Source organism: Arctopsyche grandis, chromosome 2 (genome assembly GCF_051622035.1).
Source record: "Arctopsyche grandis isolate Sample6627 chromosome 2, ASM5162203v2, whole genome shotgun sequence".
In the NCBI taxonomy this organism is placed as follows: domain Eukaryota; kingdom Metazoa; phylum Arthropoda; class Insecta; order Trichoptera; family Hydropsychidae; genus Arctopsyche; species Arctopsyche grandis.
The window spans coordinates 30009329-30027811 of NC_135356.1; the positions used below are offsets into that span (position 1 = coordinate 30009329).

The 18483-nt window shown below is 31.6% G+C and overlaps 1 protein-coding gene across 3 annotated transcripts in view; it reads left to right on the forward strand.

The window, feature by feature from the left end:
• Positions 1-310: 310 nt before the first annotated feature.
• The window catches only part of LOC143920953 (uncharacterized), a 98581-nt gene continuing 80408 nt past the window's right edge, over positions 311-18483 (forward strand). For all 3 annotated transcript variants that reach the window (XR_013261381.1, XM_077444006.1, XM_077444016.1), the window contains exon 1: positions 311-516. Coding sequence is in view for 2 of the 3 variants with exons in the window: in XM_077444006.1 (XP_077300132.1) it covers positions 433-516 (84 nt within the window). In the remaining variant the exon portion in view is untranslated. The remainder of the gene's footprint in view (positions 517-18483) is intronic.

Consider the following 18483-nt stretch of genomic DNA (forward strand, 5'->3'; position numbering starts at 1 on the left):
GCCCATAATTTCGTATATAAGGTTCGTTCGTATAGGTTACTGTAAAATTTGTAATATGCTATTCAAATATTTACCGATGATGGTCTATTTGACAAAAAACATCAATATTAGATAAGATTGACTAATATGTGTGGGTATATGTCTTTTATCAAGTCAACCTGTCCTTGCGTTTACCGACATATACATGAAAGAGTACACATTCATATGTATGTATGTATGTATGTCCGAGTATACATACATATGTACATATGGTGTGTATGTACATATACCAATCAGTTACAGTCGATTTTGTTAAGTGTCGTTTTTCCTCAGTATTCTTGCGTTTATCAAACTGTATTATGTGCTAATGTGATGTGAGGAAAGGTCTTTTGTGAAAAAATCGTAAAAAAAAAACAATACCGAAATATTATTGTTAATATAATATGCAATGAAATGTTTTCTCAAGATTTTTCTATTTTGCACAATTTTAAGAGAGATTATGAGGGCTTCAGTCTAGCAATGAAGTTTGATCAAAGGGTAAGTGTAATCATCTGAATTGATTGAACTTATTTACCCTAGCGCCAGTTTCTCACTTTATAGTATAACTTTTAAGTATAAATTTCAAAAATATACAATATATTTCGAATTTCGAAAATATATCATGTAACTCCCCCCCCCCCCCCTCTTTCCGCAAAAGTTATATTCAAATGTTATATACCAAAAAAATTTATTACAATTTTACATCATATCCAATTATTTATTTAAGTATTGAGCTTGGACCATTTATTTGTACAGTGAAAATTCTTAGTTCGCTTATATTTATAAATACACTTTCTCTTTCGAGAAGCTTTATAATTGTTGTAAAGAAATACGACATTGTTCGTGCGTATAATTTGACTTTTATTTTTTTTTAGTTTTCGGTTCGTGTTTCGTATTTTTAAATATTTACAAAAATAAAATTTTAATATAAAATATGTTCTGTTAATATTATTAATTTATGTATGGAATACATATATATTTCATATTAATGGAAATTTATATTTTTTAGACGGTAAAATTAATTGTCAACGTCATGTTATGGACAGGAAAGCTTACAGTAATATTATTTAAGAGCTTGCATTGAATTATGTTGTAATAATATTATATAGTTAAATAAGAAATAAAGAAATTATTTTATGTCCTTACAATGATAGTAAAAAACATTACATGAATGCTCACACAACATCGGATCGAATATAGTCTACATTACATAATGAAACCGATTTTTTTTAAATTTATTAATTCCAGGGAGTTTGATTCGTGTATTGTTTCAAAGTACTTTCACATACATATGTATAAATATTTTCGAAAAAGTAAAAACTGAAATGCATTTTCTGATGGATATTTATAAATCGAAACCGTAGTTTATCACTACGTTGTGTTTGTTCGGAATATAGTGTTTACATAGCGTTTAACGTATACCCACACACAAGAATAGGTTTTACTATATAGCACAATCTTGAGAATTTTTTTTTAAATATCACTTATCTAAGTGGTATCGATAAGCCATTTAACCGGCACGTTTAAGTGTGCATATACTGATATGCGACTCGCTGACACTTTCATACTAAAATCTTCGTTTCAAAATTGCACATTTTTGCTATTTTAACCCTAACAAGCCAAATCAAATATTTATTTATTTATTTATAAATCAAATCAAATATTTAGTTTAAGTTTGGACCATCGAGGCATTACAGGAGTCCCTAATGCGCCACAATGGGATGAGAAAAATAAAAATACATATATACATACATACATGCATGTGTACATATTTTATTTTCTTATTTTTTATTTATAATAGCAGATTAAATTATATTTATAATAGTAGAAGTAAAAATATGAAATAATAAAATATAAAGTAGGGAATATCTTGCACAAAACATACCTGCGAGGCCCAAATGGAAGAGAGAAGATCAAAATTCCACTCATACATCATATTCAATTATGAAAATAAGGATGAGCGCAGGCTACCAGGCAGAAAGGTTAAAATAATATCCGATCATCTACGCTCACTAAGGTGGAAAATATCACATTCAGGCTCATAACGATTATATTCAGGCTCACAACGATTATATTCTGGCTCACAACGAAAATATCACAACGATTTAATTGAGAAGTCGGATAGCTCTTGGTCGGATAGCTCTTGGTCGGATAGCTCTTGTACAACCATCAAATGATGATGTCTACCACGCACATAATTATTAGGGACATACAGTCTCAGCTGTTCCATGAACGACGGGCATGACGTATTACCACGTTGAAGTTGGAGAACAAAACGAATTAATGAGAAGTTTCTCCGAAGTTCAAGGGATTTATACCCAAACATGCCCGAAAGGAAAGGATTAGGGTAGAGATATGGGTAATATCCATACTCTTTCCTATCTAGGTAACGAAGAAATGCTTTTGCACTTTCTAAATCATTATTAGATAGTAATTTGTTTGTGAATTTTATTTTAATTGAATAAGCAAAATTCAATAAGATGCAGTGCTATAATAATAGCAGTGAAGTGTTTTACTATAAGAATCGATCGAAATGATCAAGTGAGTAGCGAAAGTTATCTGTCTATCGTAGTAAATTCTCATTAATGTATTCAAATACATGAGATATTTGCATAATTATGATTTTTTTACTCATTATACGTTACTTGTATCATACATATGTTTGGAATCTGCGTAGTAGAATTGGTGAAATACGCTTAGAAGTGCTGTCCTTTTACGTAATTACAATAGGTATTGATGGATCCGGAGGAGCTGGTTCACTTTTGTTTAACATTGTTGAAAAAGAGGCGGTCGCCGCGGAGGCTTTCGCGGGATTTCACCGACTGACTTAACTGTGCGTCAGATTTCGTAACTGAACTGGAATTTTGACCCAGTTCTTCGCAAAGCGGAATGCTAGTGTTCGTTTTATCAGCGCCTTTGCAACGTTTCCTCTGTTTACATTAAGTTCTAATTCCAATTATTCACTTTTAAAAAATACCTTGAAAATTGCTGGAAAATTGGGGGGTTCTTCACGCAACAATTTGTTGATCGATGAATAATAATTATTAACTTATTCATCAAAGCCTACCTTCTTCTGGTATTGCATAGATAACAGTTCGTTTAACTGTCTTCCAATTGCACCTTTCACACAACTTGCATTATTATATTAAAGCAATACAATTACAATAATATTATTGCTTTAATCTACGTATGTAAGAATCTATTTATTAACGATGTCTTTCGTGCAAATCTCCCATGTTGAATTCCGACAAAGCTTGATCATTATGTATGTATGAAAATTATATCGCAATTTAACATGACAAGTTCGCGTCTATTACATACATAGTTTATAGTAAAGTTTCCACGACATGGTTTCGTATTAAATGCGCTTCAATGCGCATTGTCTCTTATTTATGAACCGTTTCTTATCTGAAAATGTTTTTGTTATTGTTTTTATCTAAGATATCGAATCAATGAACGTGTTATATGTATTACGGGGAATAATGAGTTGATTGAATCATTAACATTGTTTATCGATAAATATAATAACAGCATGTTGATTTATTTTATTCAATGTTAGACTTCTTTCTTATTAGAAATCGATTGAAAAAATGGGTTTCAGATCAAACTTATTATGTTATTATTTATTTAATTGATAACGCGTAACCAATTTAGATATTTGTATACATAATATTTTCCGTGTTTACCTTGAGAAAGGATTCTTATCTGCAGTGGATTCCCATTTGCCTTCTGGAGTGGAAAGAATGGAAAGTAGAATTTTATCTAAAAATGGAAAGTAGAAATGGATTTTTATCTAAAAATAATTGTTATGATTTTAACCATTATTTTTAGATAAAACCGGCAATTTATTACTATTTGTATTTTATTGCTATCCAGATCTTACCATCAACCATTCACATACCTACTGTAAATAATTGAGAAACTTAATAAATCTTTCGATTTATAAACATCAAATTAAATACTTCGAAACACAATTTAAACTTGAAAATCAATATTTTCAATTGGTTTATTTTTATATCAAATTAGGCTTCAAAGTTTTCTTTATAAAAATTAATATTGTACTTTTAAAAAAAAAGTATATTTCATAAATACGGTTTTATTTCGAGCAAACTGTATTTCGATCAATTGACAATTGAAGAACTGTTTTTTGAGCAATTGATTTTATTCAATTGCATTCGAGCAATTTAATTTGAAGCTAGCATAATAAATAAATAAAAAATATTAGGAAATAGTAATATGAGAAAGTACGTAAATAAATGCAAACTTGAGACTTCAAATAAAAATATATTCAACTGCAATGTGCTTTAAACGGCTCATACATACATATGTATATACATGTATACATATATACAAGTACGTACAATTTATACATTAGTGGATGGCATTAGAGTATAGTCGGTGGCAAAAAGCAGTGATGCAATTTTGCCATGGCCGATGAAGTTGTATTAGAGAGACGAAGAGTACAAGAAGCCGAGCTCTGCTTCGGAAATATCAAAGTCGTGACGGCGACTTTGTCCCTTTCTCCCTAACGGTCCTGTGGTTCTATAACCTATAACCCTATAGACTTATTTCGCTCTAACACGCCCTCGAGAGCCATTCCGTAATCTGCAAACCAACCGGTTGGTTGCAGCCACTGCAGCCACTTTTTATTGTACACGCACGATCAATCGCACAATATCACTATCTACATATAATATATACACAGGTGGACTCGGAAAGCTCCAAGGCTTATCGGATAAGATCCAGAAAAAGTTGAAATTTAAACATACAAAACTAACACGATATTTTGCACTATACAAACATACATACATATGTACGGGGAAGGGGGAAATTAGTATTAAAAAAGTATGCAATTTACTTTTCAAAATATGTACCTCATCCTTTTACGCCCTTCTATGTACTAGAAATCAGTGTATTTTTTATTATAACCAATTTACAAACACATGTGTTAAACTCTACGTGTAACTTCTAGTTTTAATTTATTTTGACTAGTTGGAATAAATTCCACCTAGCCTGGTACCAACAAAGGCACGACTTTATTTCAAATAAAAAACGAATAATCGTACCCATAAAGGTTAAGGTGAATACATTACTTTAATATTCTATATTCTTGAAATTAAATGAATAGTAGACTTTTATTACATAATTTAAACCTTATACATTAATAAAGCAAATCAAAGTCTACTCTTATATTATATATTGAATATACCTTTACGTATGTATTATACATATATGTTGTATTTACAGTTACAATATATTTTGACTAGTTGGAATAAATCCCGTCTAACCCACGTGAATTGATTCATGTGTCGAATTACACTCCAACTGGTCAAAATATATTACAACTGAAAATACACTTCTACTATAAGTTAGTACCATGTTAGTTGAAAAGGTTAGGTTTTCGTGAAAACATCACTCGACTAGTAAATTGAGTTGGAAAGTCACATTTATTTGTTGAACACGTTCTTTGAATTGAACACATCGTAATACGATACTCATTACCTCTATTCATAATAACTAGCAAATATTAGCGCATTATCTAATTCTAAAGCATTCATTAAAACATTACAACTTTCAAAACTCAACTGTAATATTACAAATGGCGCACAATGTTGAATGTGTATTTGCGCTTGTATGTAGAGTTAAAATTTGTCAGTTGATTTGTATTCGAATATGAATCACTTAAAACGCCAGTTGGAATATATTACAACTGAAAATTCACTTCAACTGTAACATTATATACTACAAAATGCTTCATTCGCGCAACGACTTCAGGATCGATTTGCTCGTTTGTTAAATTTCAGTTGATCCTACAATATGCTTATAATCTCAATCATTGTTTGTTCGATTGTAACTTTTCTATAACACCATAATTTACACAGTATAGATATTGTAGTTAGAAATTTAAGTTGGTTGTCTCCGTTATGTAATCTTTGATGTTCGTTTAACCACCATTAAAACGATTAACCCCCGATAAGGGATGGTTTTCTTAAGTAATTGATAAAAACCATTAACCCATTGCCATCATTTCGATTTCTGCATTAGGTGTTTCCTATTAACAGTAGATAGAAAAGCAATTACGCGATTACCACTGAGTACTTGTAGCTCTCATATTATTTGCCTATTGTACTACACCCGGCAAATCTACAGATTTTATGGCCACGACCGACCTCAAGATTGAGGCTTTTGTTTTTAACATGGTGTTGCTAATTTGAATGAGATTTAATCGTTTTCGTATAGCACGAAAGCGACGTAGTGTAATATTTACCGGCATAATACGTAGTATTGCAACGCGTCTCGTTGCGCACTCGAATACTTCGATTACTAAGTAAACAGGATGCACCTACTTTTGGTACTTGGGTACTGGGCTTCTATGTAGTAAATCCATTATAAAATTCAACTGTCGACTCTCTTGATGGATAACAGATATTTTAAAATACCTATCTAGCCGCTTTTGTGTTCTTCCTACACTCGAGTGCTTATATTATATATGTACATATGTGCCTTCATATAATACATACCTAGTTAGCGAGTCGATTGACTGCAATTGCATACTTACAGTCAGTCGGGCCTAAAGTTGGCCATTCACCTAGAGATTTGTCTGCAGACGAGTTTCCCGAAGGGTTTCTAATTATGATGTTTTGTTGTTTTTTGTAAGAGATAGATATTTCAACTTCGTTTTTGAGAAATCGAACAAAACTTTAGAATCATGCCGACAAAAAAAGCTTCATCGTGGCGGTTGACGGACTATTGGCCGATTAAATTTTTTTATTGCTTAAATTTATTTTTCATCTCATTAATATGAATATTTTTGTTTTTATTTTATTATTTATATAAGTCCAACCCCGTTGGTCTATCGGCTTTGCCGCCTTCTCCATGTATCTAAATAAATAAATTTATTAAAAATATCAAATTATAGTGAGGTCGACGTGATTTTTGTATAATATATCTGTTTTCAGTGAGTTTCGAGTAATTTCGATACACAATCGGCCAAATGTCCATTTGTACAAGCGTCCGTCAACATATTGTCCGTTCGGCTAAAAGTCCATCGGCCTAATGTCCGTTTGGCCAAGCATCCGTAGACCTAACGTCCGTTGTCCAAGAGTCCATCCATTACAACAATCATTACCAATTAAATCCATATAAAAAAAATCATAAAATTTATCTTGAAAATAAGTGTTAAATCTGCTTCGTTATTTACAAATATTTTGAGTTCTTGAAAGACAGCCAGAAATACAATTACAAATAAGAATACACCCAACCAAGCCATTGTGTGTGTGTGTGTGTTGTAAATAAAAACCTTATCTATTTACAAACAAATTGTCGGTTTCTAAGAAACCACAAGATAGAAAAACTGCTTGTCTGCTGATTTTTTCGCAAAAAATCACCTTTATATTGATCATCGATAGGTATGTAGTTTCTGAAATATTTAAAAGACTTACATACATATGTATGTACATACTGACTGACATACACATAATAATAAGCCTATATAACAAAGCACATTCATTGTAATTATGAGTAGTCACCGGACCCAGAAGGTGCCGCGTATTGTTCAAAGGTTGTAAATGCATTGTTCAAGGTTTGCCGAACCTTTTTTACAAAGGATTTACATATAATTAGAGGTAGGATAGCACTGTGACTATCCTACCTCTAATTATGAGTTCTTAAAAGACAGCGACGGGCATAATTAGGACTTCTTATATATTGGCATGTAAATCGCTGGTTTGTGAGAAATTACTACGTCAGACAATTTTTTAGTCTCAATATATGCCTGCAAACAAATCTCTACGTGGAATCTCGTGGTAGGGTTAAGTGTCATCCCCTTTTATTTATTTTTTCTAAAGAAGAAAATATCGCACACAAAGAGATCTTTGGGTGAACCTTCACCTTTATTGTGTACATATTATTTGTTATTGATAATGATCAATTCTAGTTCTGGCATAGTATGATGAAAAAATTATGGGGTGTTTCAAAAGTGTGCTCCGAAAACTAAATATAAATCTGATTTCGAGTTAAGTGATGTGACTTTTGATCGGTAGTGTATGTTATTAAGTTTGATCAATATTATTAACAGGCTCAACTGGGAAGTCTTGCAATGTAGGAAACTCTCTTATGTCGAGATGGTATTTCAATAAATGTCACGGAGACCGTCGATGAAGAAATTGGTCTAATGTTAACGCAAGTCGTCGTTAAATACGATCAGTTCGCAAATACCATCGACTACATAAAATGTAAAACGATGAAAAGTCCAATAAATACCGAATTTGAAACCTACGTAGACGTTTGGAATTACTTTTGTAGAAATCAAAACTAATTTTTAAAATACTTTATAACGATAAACGTAGTTCTTTTGAAATGCTAATTAAATAAAAAAAAATCAATGTTGGACTGATCTAAGGGCTTTTCAAAATCAACTTTTTAATAATTTAATAAAAAAATATTTAATAATTATAATTATTAAATGTTTGAGTTGTGCTCTCATGGTATATCTGATGAATTAGTTTTGATCTTTTTGATATACATTTCTAGTGATTTCAATCATCAATTATATTTTTCCGACTTGTTCTGTTTATTCGTATAGAACGATATTTTATAAATTTATAATAAACAATCTCTCTTACGAACAGAACTCGATTTTCTATCTCATGTGTAATAAAACTGTATTTGCTCGCACTTTAAACGGTATACGCGCTACAACTTGTCCTTTTATATACACAGACCTGTCAATAAAACTTATTCGACAGTAAATTCTAGAAACTACTAGAAGAAAGATAAAAAGCAAGTACATTAACGAAGATTATTTATTATTATGTCCCAGTATTGCCAACAATGCATGTACACATGTATATTTATGATGTAGTTATTTGAAAACTAAACGAACGTCTAATATACATATAATATTATAATAAATCGAAAAACTCACATATAAAGTTCAACATTTTAATTTTTAACTATCATACTATATTATTATCTACATAGTTACATATATGTGGCATTGAACATTAGTTTGCCTGATAGCATTTCATTGGATGATAAAATAGTAGAAGTAGTAAATGATTATTTATATTCAGTTAAAATAATAAACATGTCTGCTATTAAAGATGAATAAATAAAGAGACGTATGAAATTAGGATGGAGTGCATTTGGACAAATAAATGTTGCTTTTAAATCAAAAAAATGCCACTCCGCCTGAAGAAAAAGATCTTCAATCAATACGTTTTGTCAGTAATGACGTATGGATGCGAAACTTGGAAATTGAACGCCAAGATGCAACACAAAATCCAATGCTCACAAAGAAGTATGGAACGCTGTATGCTCGGCACAATAGGAAATACAGGAAGCGGAATACGTGGATGAGAAGTATGAAAAGGGTAGTGAACATAGTGGATAGAGTAAATAGATTGAAATAACAATGGGCGAGCCACGTGACTAAAATAATGGACAAAAGAAGTGCTAGAATGGTACCCGAGAGAATGCAAAAGAGTAAAAGGAAGACCGCAGGGAAGATGGGTAGACAAAATTAGAAAAATGTGTGGGGTAAGATGGATGAGAATTGCGCAAAACAGAAACGAGTGGAAGGCCTTCATCCAGCATTGGATGGTGAGTGGCTGTAGATGATGATATGTAGCATATCCTATTGAAATGTTTACTATCTAATCAAATGGCATATCCTATTGAAATGTTTACTATGTAATCAATTTTAATAAATGCCGAATTTATTTTGGCAGTTAGATCTTGTGACGTTCTATTGTTCCATTGGGCATAATCAAATGCTTTTTTTAATTCGAAAACATCAATTTTATAGAATAGACATTTTTGTATGAGTCCAATGAAAGTATTGACTGACCAAACTGATAAATTAACTGACCATTAAGCTTAAACGCTACTGACTGGCTGGGTCTAAAATTAGTTATCAAACTAATATACGTACATACATATATTTAATATTTAGCAGGGAACTTTTTGAACCAAACTATACTCACACACACGAACAATGTGAAGATGAGTTGTGTATCACATCATGTTATATTATATCCGATGACAATATTGATCCGTGACCCGAGAGGAAGCTGCAAACGACCGTTTGAATAACAAGAACCATCAGCTTATTATTGTTGGCGTACCATCTGATAAGAATCCCATTTACCTCCCGAGGACCGATCGTTACGGACCCTAATGTAAAAATTATGCGGTCACATATATAAAACAACATAGCTCCATATACGATATACAATGCATGAAAGTGTTAAACGAGTCTGAAGGATCACAACGGCCTGAAAAAAAGAAGATCGTCCAGCTGCAGATTAGCACAACGAACCAGTCTCAAAGTAGCATCAGAGTGGACCAAAATAGGGACGCAATTCGTAGTGTTTCGACGTTTCAAAGCGTATTCGGGTTTTTAAAAATGTCTGGGACATTAAACGAATGTAATTTTAAATTTAGATCATTTGATGAAAATTGATCAATGGTCGATACCATAGATGTAGAATAACTTTATTCTATATCTATGGTCGATACTGAATACATACATAATTCAAATCAAATTCAACGCAACGCAATACTTTTTATATTGAAAATGTAATGAACGTCAAAAAAGTAATGATCCAATAGCTACATACATATATCTCCACTTGTTCACTTTTCATGCGTTTAAAAGCGCACGCGCTTGTCAAACGTAGTGCATGGGCAAGCATGCGCTTTAGAGTTGAACGGACGAGTTTTCTTGCAAAATTTTCATGCGTCACACTCAAATCAGAGGAAATAATAAATTTTATAGATGATTATCGAAATCTAGACAATAAATAAATAGATTGACGCACTGATGAAACAATACCGTTGAATTTTCAATCAACGCTATTGAATAAGTGTAGAGATACGCACGCATGCGCCGTAAGGCATGCATCATGTTGAATGTTGAAATGAAAATTGAAAGCGAGCGTTGAAGATGAAAACTATTACGTGTAGATATAGTAGCTAATTACTATTTTTTCGAATATATATTTTGGGTCAAAAAACCATTTTTTAAACTATGCAGTTAATGTTATCTACTATTAATCTTTATAATATACTAGTGGTGGTACCTGGCTTCGCTTGGTAAATGGAAATTCAGTCTAGTAGTAAAAATACCGTCGAATCATGAAAAAAAATCTTCATTTGTTTGTTAATCATTCATTGTGAATTGAAAAAATAATATTATTTAACGACTGATCAATCAATCAATCGGTTTTATAAAACCGCAACGGCGTCTGTAATTAATTTCTAATTTGCTGTCGTCAAAATCATTTCTGATTTTTTTCGATTTTATACGATTATATTATATATATAGCATAAATTTATAATTTCATCATCACTATTATTACATATGTATTATATGTTTGTAATTAAATTATTTTTCAATATCATAGACTTGAAGGTTTTAAATTAGGTTGAAATACATGTATAGATTATACATTTTTAATTTCAATTTTATTATAAATACTATGGTTTAAATATCCCTGCCAACATAATTTATTTTGCGGATGATGCTCAGTGATTCGAATTATTAGGACCAAATACAAATGGTTATAACACCAGCTGGAATTAAGTTTTTGACTGAATTATCACTTTTGCAACTTCAAATGACGGTTACTTCCAAGTACCCACCACTTATTTTTGTGTGGTCAATTTTTAAGTCCAAGATTTTATTAAAAAATTTTAATAACAATTGAAAAATTATTCGCATTTTAATGAAAAAATACTAAGGGTTGAATTACGATGGTGGATAGTATTAATTATATAATATGTACATATATATACAAATATGAACAATATTTTTAAGAATCGAATTTAAATTTCCGGTGGTAGCCCTAATCGAAATAAATAGGAGGCAATAAATACACGATGTTTCTGTATAGTTAACGATTTGTTTACAGGCAAAAAAAATTTGGAGTGAGCGAGCTCATTCAAGAAAACGTCATGTCTTGACGACTCATTCTTCTGAAGCGTCCGTCTTGTGGGGTACAAGATACCCCACCACAAAGGAGGCTGATACCAATCTAGATACCACGGTAGCACCGAAACTTTGACAGGTCTTTGTGTAATCCTGAAAGATCGACCTGACTCGGTTCTCTATACGTATAATGCGGTGTCAAAAACCATCATAAATCAATCACAATGCTATAGTAAAATTTGATCCATTGTTTATTTAAACGAGCCAGTTCGAATCTAATACGAAATCCGTTAGTTTTATTGCACCGGATGCTGTATGTATGCATGTGAGAAAGCGCAAGTATTTTCCGGTTTAAAAAGGTCAATGCATGATATTATTAATTTTATATTAGTATCATTTTATTATATATATATAATATATATTTGAAATGCCATGTCGAACTGTCCTTATGGGAAAAGCGCTCGAATTTTTTCCGATTTCTAAAATCGGACTATAGATCAATTCAGAACTTGTTCAAACTACTTGCCCTTCATTCACTCGATCACTGTTATCATTCACTGGTTTCGCTACTTTTTATATAAAAGCAGAATCAAGTGTTTTTCCCGTATTTGGACCAGTCGAGCTCAGAGCAGTGAACAGACTTTACGTAACGGTTGGCGAAGTTCACTTATTATCAAAAACATAACTAAATAAAATATATATGTATGTATGTACCTCTAAATGCAATTGCGCTCATTTCTAATCGAGGTTATAGTCATTGAATTATTATATGTATATAAAAACAAATTATAATTTATGAACGAAGGATTTCTAATTATGAAGAACTGCGTTAGGAAACCGCGGATCGAAAGTAAAGATATATCATAAAATAAATTGAATAATGATAAATATGTATTGTGTTTAGTTTGTAAAATCCTTTACAAACTAAGTACCTACATATGTATATGTAGCTCGTTAAATCAGAATATGTACGTACAACTTTTCATCATCATCATTTGGCACCAATTTTATATCATTTATGCATTGTGGATCGGCAAAATGTAACAACACAGCTCATTGATATATCTACTATTCTTTCAGGAGATAATCAATAGGTATGTTCTTCGATTGAGTAGCATACGGTTGTACATTTTAACACGTCTCGTTTCGCAAGTGCAAAAAAGGAATCAAACCCGCTATGGCGAGTTACATATGTATGTATGTGGTTTAACCCTACATGAGGGTGTCACATGTCGCCTCCACTTACATACAATCGTAGAGGAATCATAATTGCTTTAATTGACATGTTACATGTGTGCAGCATTTGGAAAAGAATTACACTAGAAATATCTGAATTATTATATTATATAACTCATGTCATTCAACTCTCGTTTAAGACAATAATTGGTGAGATACGTAGTTTCATACGGAATTGACTCCGTCAAAAACACTCTCATTCTAGTTTGTAGTATTCTTATACAACACTTGTAGCCCATTTGATATCCTTGTACATTTAATTGGGTACTATTCAACAATTCACTAACTGTAACTGTTATAATTTATGAAAGCATTTACAGTTTGTAATTTGACATTCAACTAAATGGTATGTGTTGTCTATTATTAAGTTAGACCCAGTTCAAGGTTCAAATTTCCTATAAATCTTCGATCTATGTAGATAAATCAGAGCAGACTCGTCTGCCTAGTGTTTTTCTTAATATATCTCATCATTATTCTAAGCACACTGCATTCCATACATCTTTTCGCAGACCGTGATCTGAATCTTATATGTACATATATATGCAGAAATCTCGCATCCTTACGTCATTGTTGGCAAACGTCACTTAAGGTGGGCATTCACGCAGATATTCCTTTACAGACAAATTTTCAAAGAATACAGTCAGACGATCATAGCTGTATTCGTTTCAATTATTGAATGATGTATCGGAATTTATGATCACCAAACTTTTTAACAATGTGCTTTGATGTTTTTATACATATGTACGTACATGTGTATCTATGTAAGTTTTGTCCGATGAAATCTCTGTCGAGAGACTTGTCTGTCGTAGATAAATGCATCCAGATACAAATCTTCCCGTGAATGTCTACCTTTACTCAAGACGTTCCGTATAACTAGTCCAAAATTTCACGTTGCTAATATTATAATATAAAGGCGAACCATAAATGTACGTTGTACATCGCGTTCCAAAAACGGTGATATTTATAGGCAAAAATCTCATCGGAATGCACTTAATACACTCGATAAATCACAGCAGAATTTAGCAACGAAAAAAAAGCTTTACGTGCACATTTGTATGTACGTGCACACGTCTACACGTCGAGCTCCGCTAGTAATAAATTAACCCACCTATCGACTTTATTTGTAGGTATAAACCATGTGTATATGCTTCGTTTTTTTTCAATAATTTTCTATTTTTTTATTTGGTAGAATGAATGTGAGAATAAAGAGATCGTATATTTCGCAGGATCGTTACAGTGTCAAATTTGGCACTAATCGAATGCATTTCAGCATGCATTGGGTGAATATTAATACCATTCATAATTAAATTGAAAGTTCAAACTCTTCCTATATATTACATACATACATATGTATATTCGCTGTAGATCTACTATTATATCATAAAATACACCAGTGCTGATTTCCTCACCGTTTAAGGTTTCTACAGATAAAATGGTTAGCTTGTCACTGTATTAATACGACCTCTATCAATACATACATATGTATGTACATATGCGGATGTAAGTGAACGATCTCTAAATGGAGTACCAAACAGTATCCAGAGAGAAGATTGAATCACCAAAAAGTCAACAATTTCACATGGGCATAATTTTTAATACATTTCAAGTAGAGCTATTCCAAAGCTCGGTTCTTTTTAGAAAAATTTAGAATATGTCGTCATGAAAAAGTACGTATGTAAAGCGCGAAAAAAAATAATAAAAATCAATTTTGAATGATTTTTGCACGCTAGATCGGTCTTCACTTTTTAACAAGCCTCTTATCATTACTTTTTACTTTATCTATGTACAAAGTATCAACACAAAGTTTTGTGATCGTGCAAAAATTCAACCTAGAGATTTTGACTGATTTGAATCGATCAGTTTTCAGTTTGGAAAAAATGTGTGTGTGTCAGTGTATTTTGGAGATAATTTGAACACTGATAATATTATCAAACTGAAAATCAAAATTAGTTACTATAATGTTTATCGTCACGCAATAATTTTTTCATAAAATTAAGGTATATTGGAAGCGATACCTCCTCTTATAGGTCTCCTCTTTTTTTATAATATTTAAATTAGGGTGTAGAATGTGTATAATTCACATCTGAATACTAGAAAGGCGCAATTATTTGATTCTTTCTTCAATATGATATAAACTAAAAATACACTTTTATTATTATAAAAACGTTCTAAATATTTACATATATACATGTGTTAGTATTCCAAAATTAAAACCAATTAATATAATATGTAAAAAAGTTCGGCGATTACAACGAGCGGTAAGCGCACAAACCTGTACGAGTTTATTTTTTTTCGACACTGGAATTTCTAGTTTAGAAAAAAATATATTTATCGCGGAAGCAAATCGAATATTATTTAGTTGATATAAGAAAAAAAAACACCAAAGAAATACTCGAAGACTATTATTATAATAGGGAAAAAAAACCGAACGATCAAGGACAATAAGCAACAATCAATATGTCAAGGTTCAAAATCTCACTGAGAAACTCTCGCCTTTTACTTTAACCTCGTCGTCCTTCGTAGTCATATTTAACAGTTTCCATGCAATTTTCAAACGCGATATAAATAAGTACATATGTGAAGAATAAAAAACACACACACACACACATCATTCGAGTCATTTCTGCGAACGGTTGCCTTCCAGAGATTCCAATGGCGAATTCCGGGATTCGCCAGGAATTTCCGAATAGTGAATGGGTTAAGAACAAAAACAAAGGCGGGCACGCGTGTTGCAATCCAACGCTGGAACGGTATTTCCTAACTGTACTCCATTGATTTATAAGAAGCTCTCGGGAGCGTACGCGCAGCTTCATTCATTCATGGACCGCTCAAGTCTCGCCTGGACAGTGATCGAAAACCTTTTTTCAAAATTGATAAACGACTGACCCACGACTAAATACACAATCAACACTAAAAACATACAATGGCGATTAAACTGAATGTATTTTACGACGACGCCTTGTTTTCTCGCTGGTTGCAAAGCACCGCAGATTTTTAACACAACTTTTCATAGATTATACCTATACATACATATGCACATACATATGTATACTGTGCCAGTCAACTTTACCAGCAAATTCTGATGACATAATTTTCATTTATAGTCGACCGATCTAGCTTGAGAATTACATATGTAAAATGTACATGCATCACATTCACCCCCCACCCGATCCGCAATGGCCAATCACATTTCGTTTCAGTTTCGAATTGCATTTTGGTCGAGAAATACAAAATTGTTCGTGCGTATATGTAATTTGATTTTTATTTTTTGTTAGTATTGAGTTCGTGTTTCGTATTTTGAAATATTTACGTTAGTAAAATTTTAATATAAAATACGAATGCTGTTGATATTATTAATTAATTTATATAATGCGTATATAAATATTTCATATTACTGGACATTTATATTAAGACGATCAACGTCATGTTACGGATAGCAAAGCTTACAGTAATATACTTTAAGAACTTGCATTGAATTATATTGTAATAATATTATATAATTAAATAAGAAATAGTTTATAAAAATAAAGAAATTATTTTATGTCCTTTCAATGTTACAACACATTGCACGAATGCGACAGCAAGCTCGGTTCTCGTAAGTCTCACGCTACATTGGATCGACTATAGTGTTCTTTAAGCTCATACATATTATATAAATTTCTCATACAAAGCTGTTGATTTAATCATAAATTTCATCAGATCGACTATAAGAACAATACTTTAATGTTTTGTCAATATTATTCCATTTCTCTGCGTGAATTCCTACAGTACAACCGTTTTACCTTAATATTATTAAATGAATGTGTTTGTATTGCTTTTTTCTGAAGTGACTAAGATTATTACTCATCTTCAAATCCAAATTTCAAATCCTGACACTTGGATTAGACACAAAATTGGTTTTCAGAGGCTTTCAAGCTAACGTAATGATATTATTTGAAATTATTCGTAAACCTACAGTCAATTAGATTTGATAAAAATAACCTAATTATATTTAACCGCCTTTTTTACATGTTCAGTTTATGTCTATCTTCTTAATTTCTTGATGTTCTCTCACGGGATCGATTGATCGAGTTATAAAGGGAAGTCTTGATTTTTAATAAAAAAAAAAATGGAGAAAGAAAGGAAGCGGTATTTAATGTTTACGCAAATGCATACTCATTTTGTGTCCCATTAAAATCAATCAGTATAAAGTGAGTGCTTATTCTTGACGACAATAATAAAAATATTATTTTTTCGTTTCGTCTGCCGTCGATAACGACTTCTGACCCAGATGGTCGAGCGAAAACCAGTTTTACTACAAGAGAAAGGGATACATGAGCATACCAGCGTTAAGTTATGTGATGTGACACATTGCATTATAGAACGGCTCGGATTTTAAGGCTCACTCCATTATAAACAATTAAATTATACACGCGTATATCTTTTTACGCGTATACGCACGTATTATACATACATATATACATCGTGTATATGATTATAAAGTGTATAAAGAACAAATCACGAGAATAAGGAGCTTAAATGTGACCCATAGTTGGTGTCATAAAAATCGTTTCGACCGCGAAAATTCAAATAAATACCTTCTCAAACCTATTCAAACCGACGCGTTTGAATCGATACTCTCGCATCTAATAAATAAATAAATAAACACATATTTGGCGTGAAAACTGCTGCGCACTCCTCTCATATATGTATGTGTATTGTCGAGAGCAAAACTGGTTATGTCAGCATTCGAAATGCTCAAACCACGACTATTCTTCTTGAAAACGCGCTAAAAATTTTTATTGACTAACAAATTCATTCATCGTCGGTTCTATATTAAAAAAAAAAAAAACACCAGCACATTTTTTCGCAAACCATGTTTCGTATGAAGAAGCAAATGCGTAGTTGTAGTTTTCTTCCGAATATTATACATACATACCTACATACTTAATCTTCAAATTTGGTTGTTTTAATAGTGTAGAATATTACAAAAAAAATATATATAAATTGACTGGTCTATCGAGCTTTCGTAATATTAAAAATACCGCGATAAAATCTAACCTCCTGAATCAATTAGCATATACATATATAAATGAAATGTTTTCATATCAATATTCATTACAAACTTCAACAAAAAAAATCAATTTGATAGAATCAAACTTATTTTTCTGAATTTATACAGATATATTTATGATTAAATTCTTTAAATTTCAATTCCAAACAAATCTAAATTTACACAAATTATATTAAGTAGGAAAATATATGAAAAATAAACATAAAAATTAAAAAAATAAGCTTACATTTGTTTGTATATATGT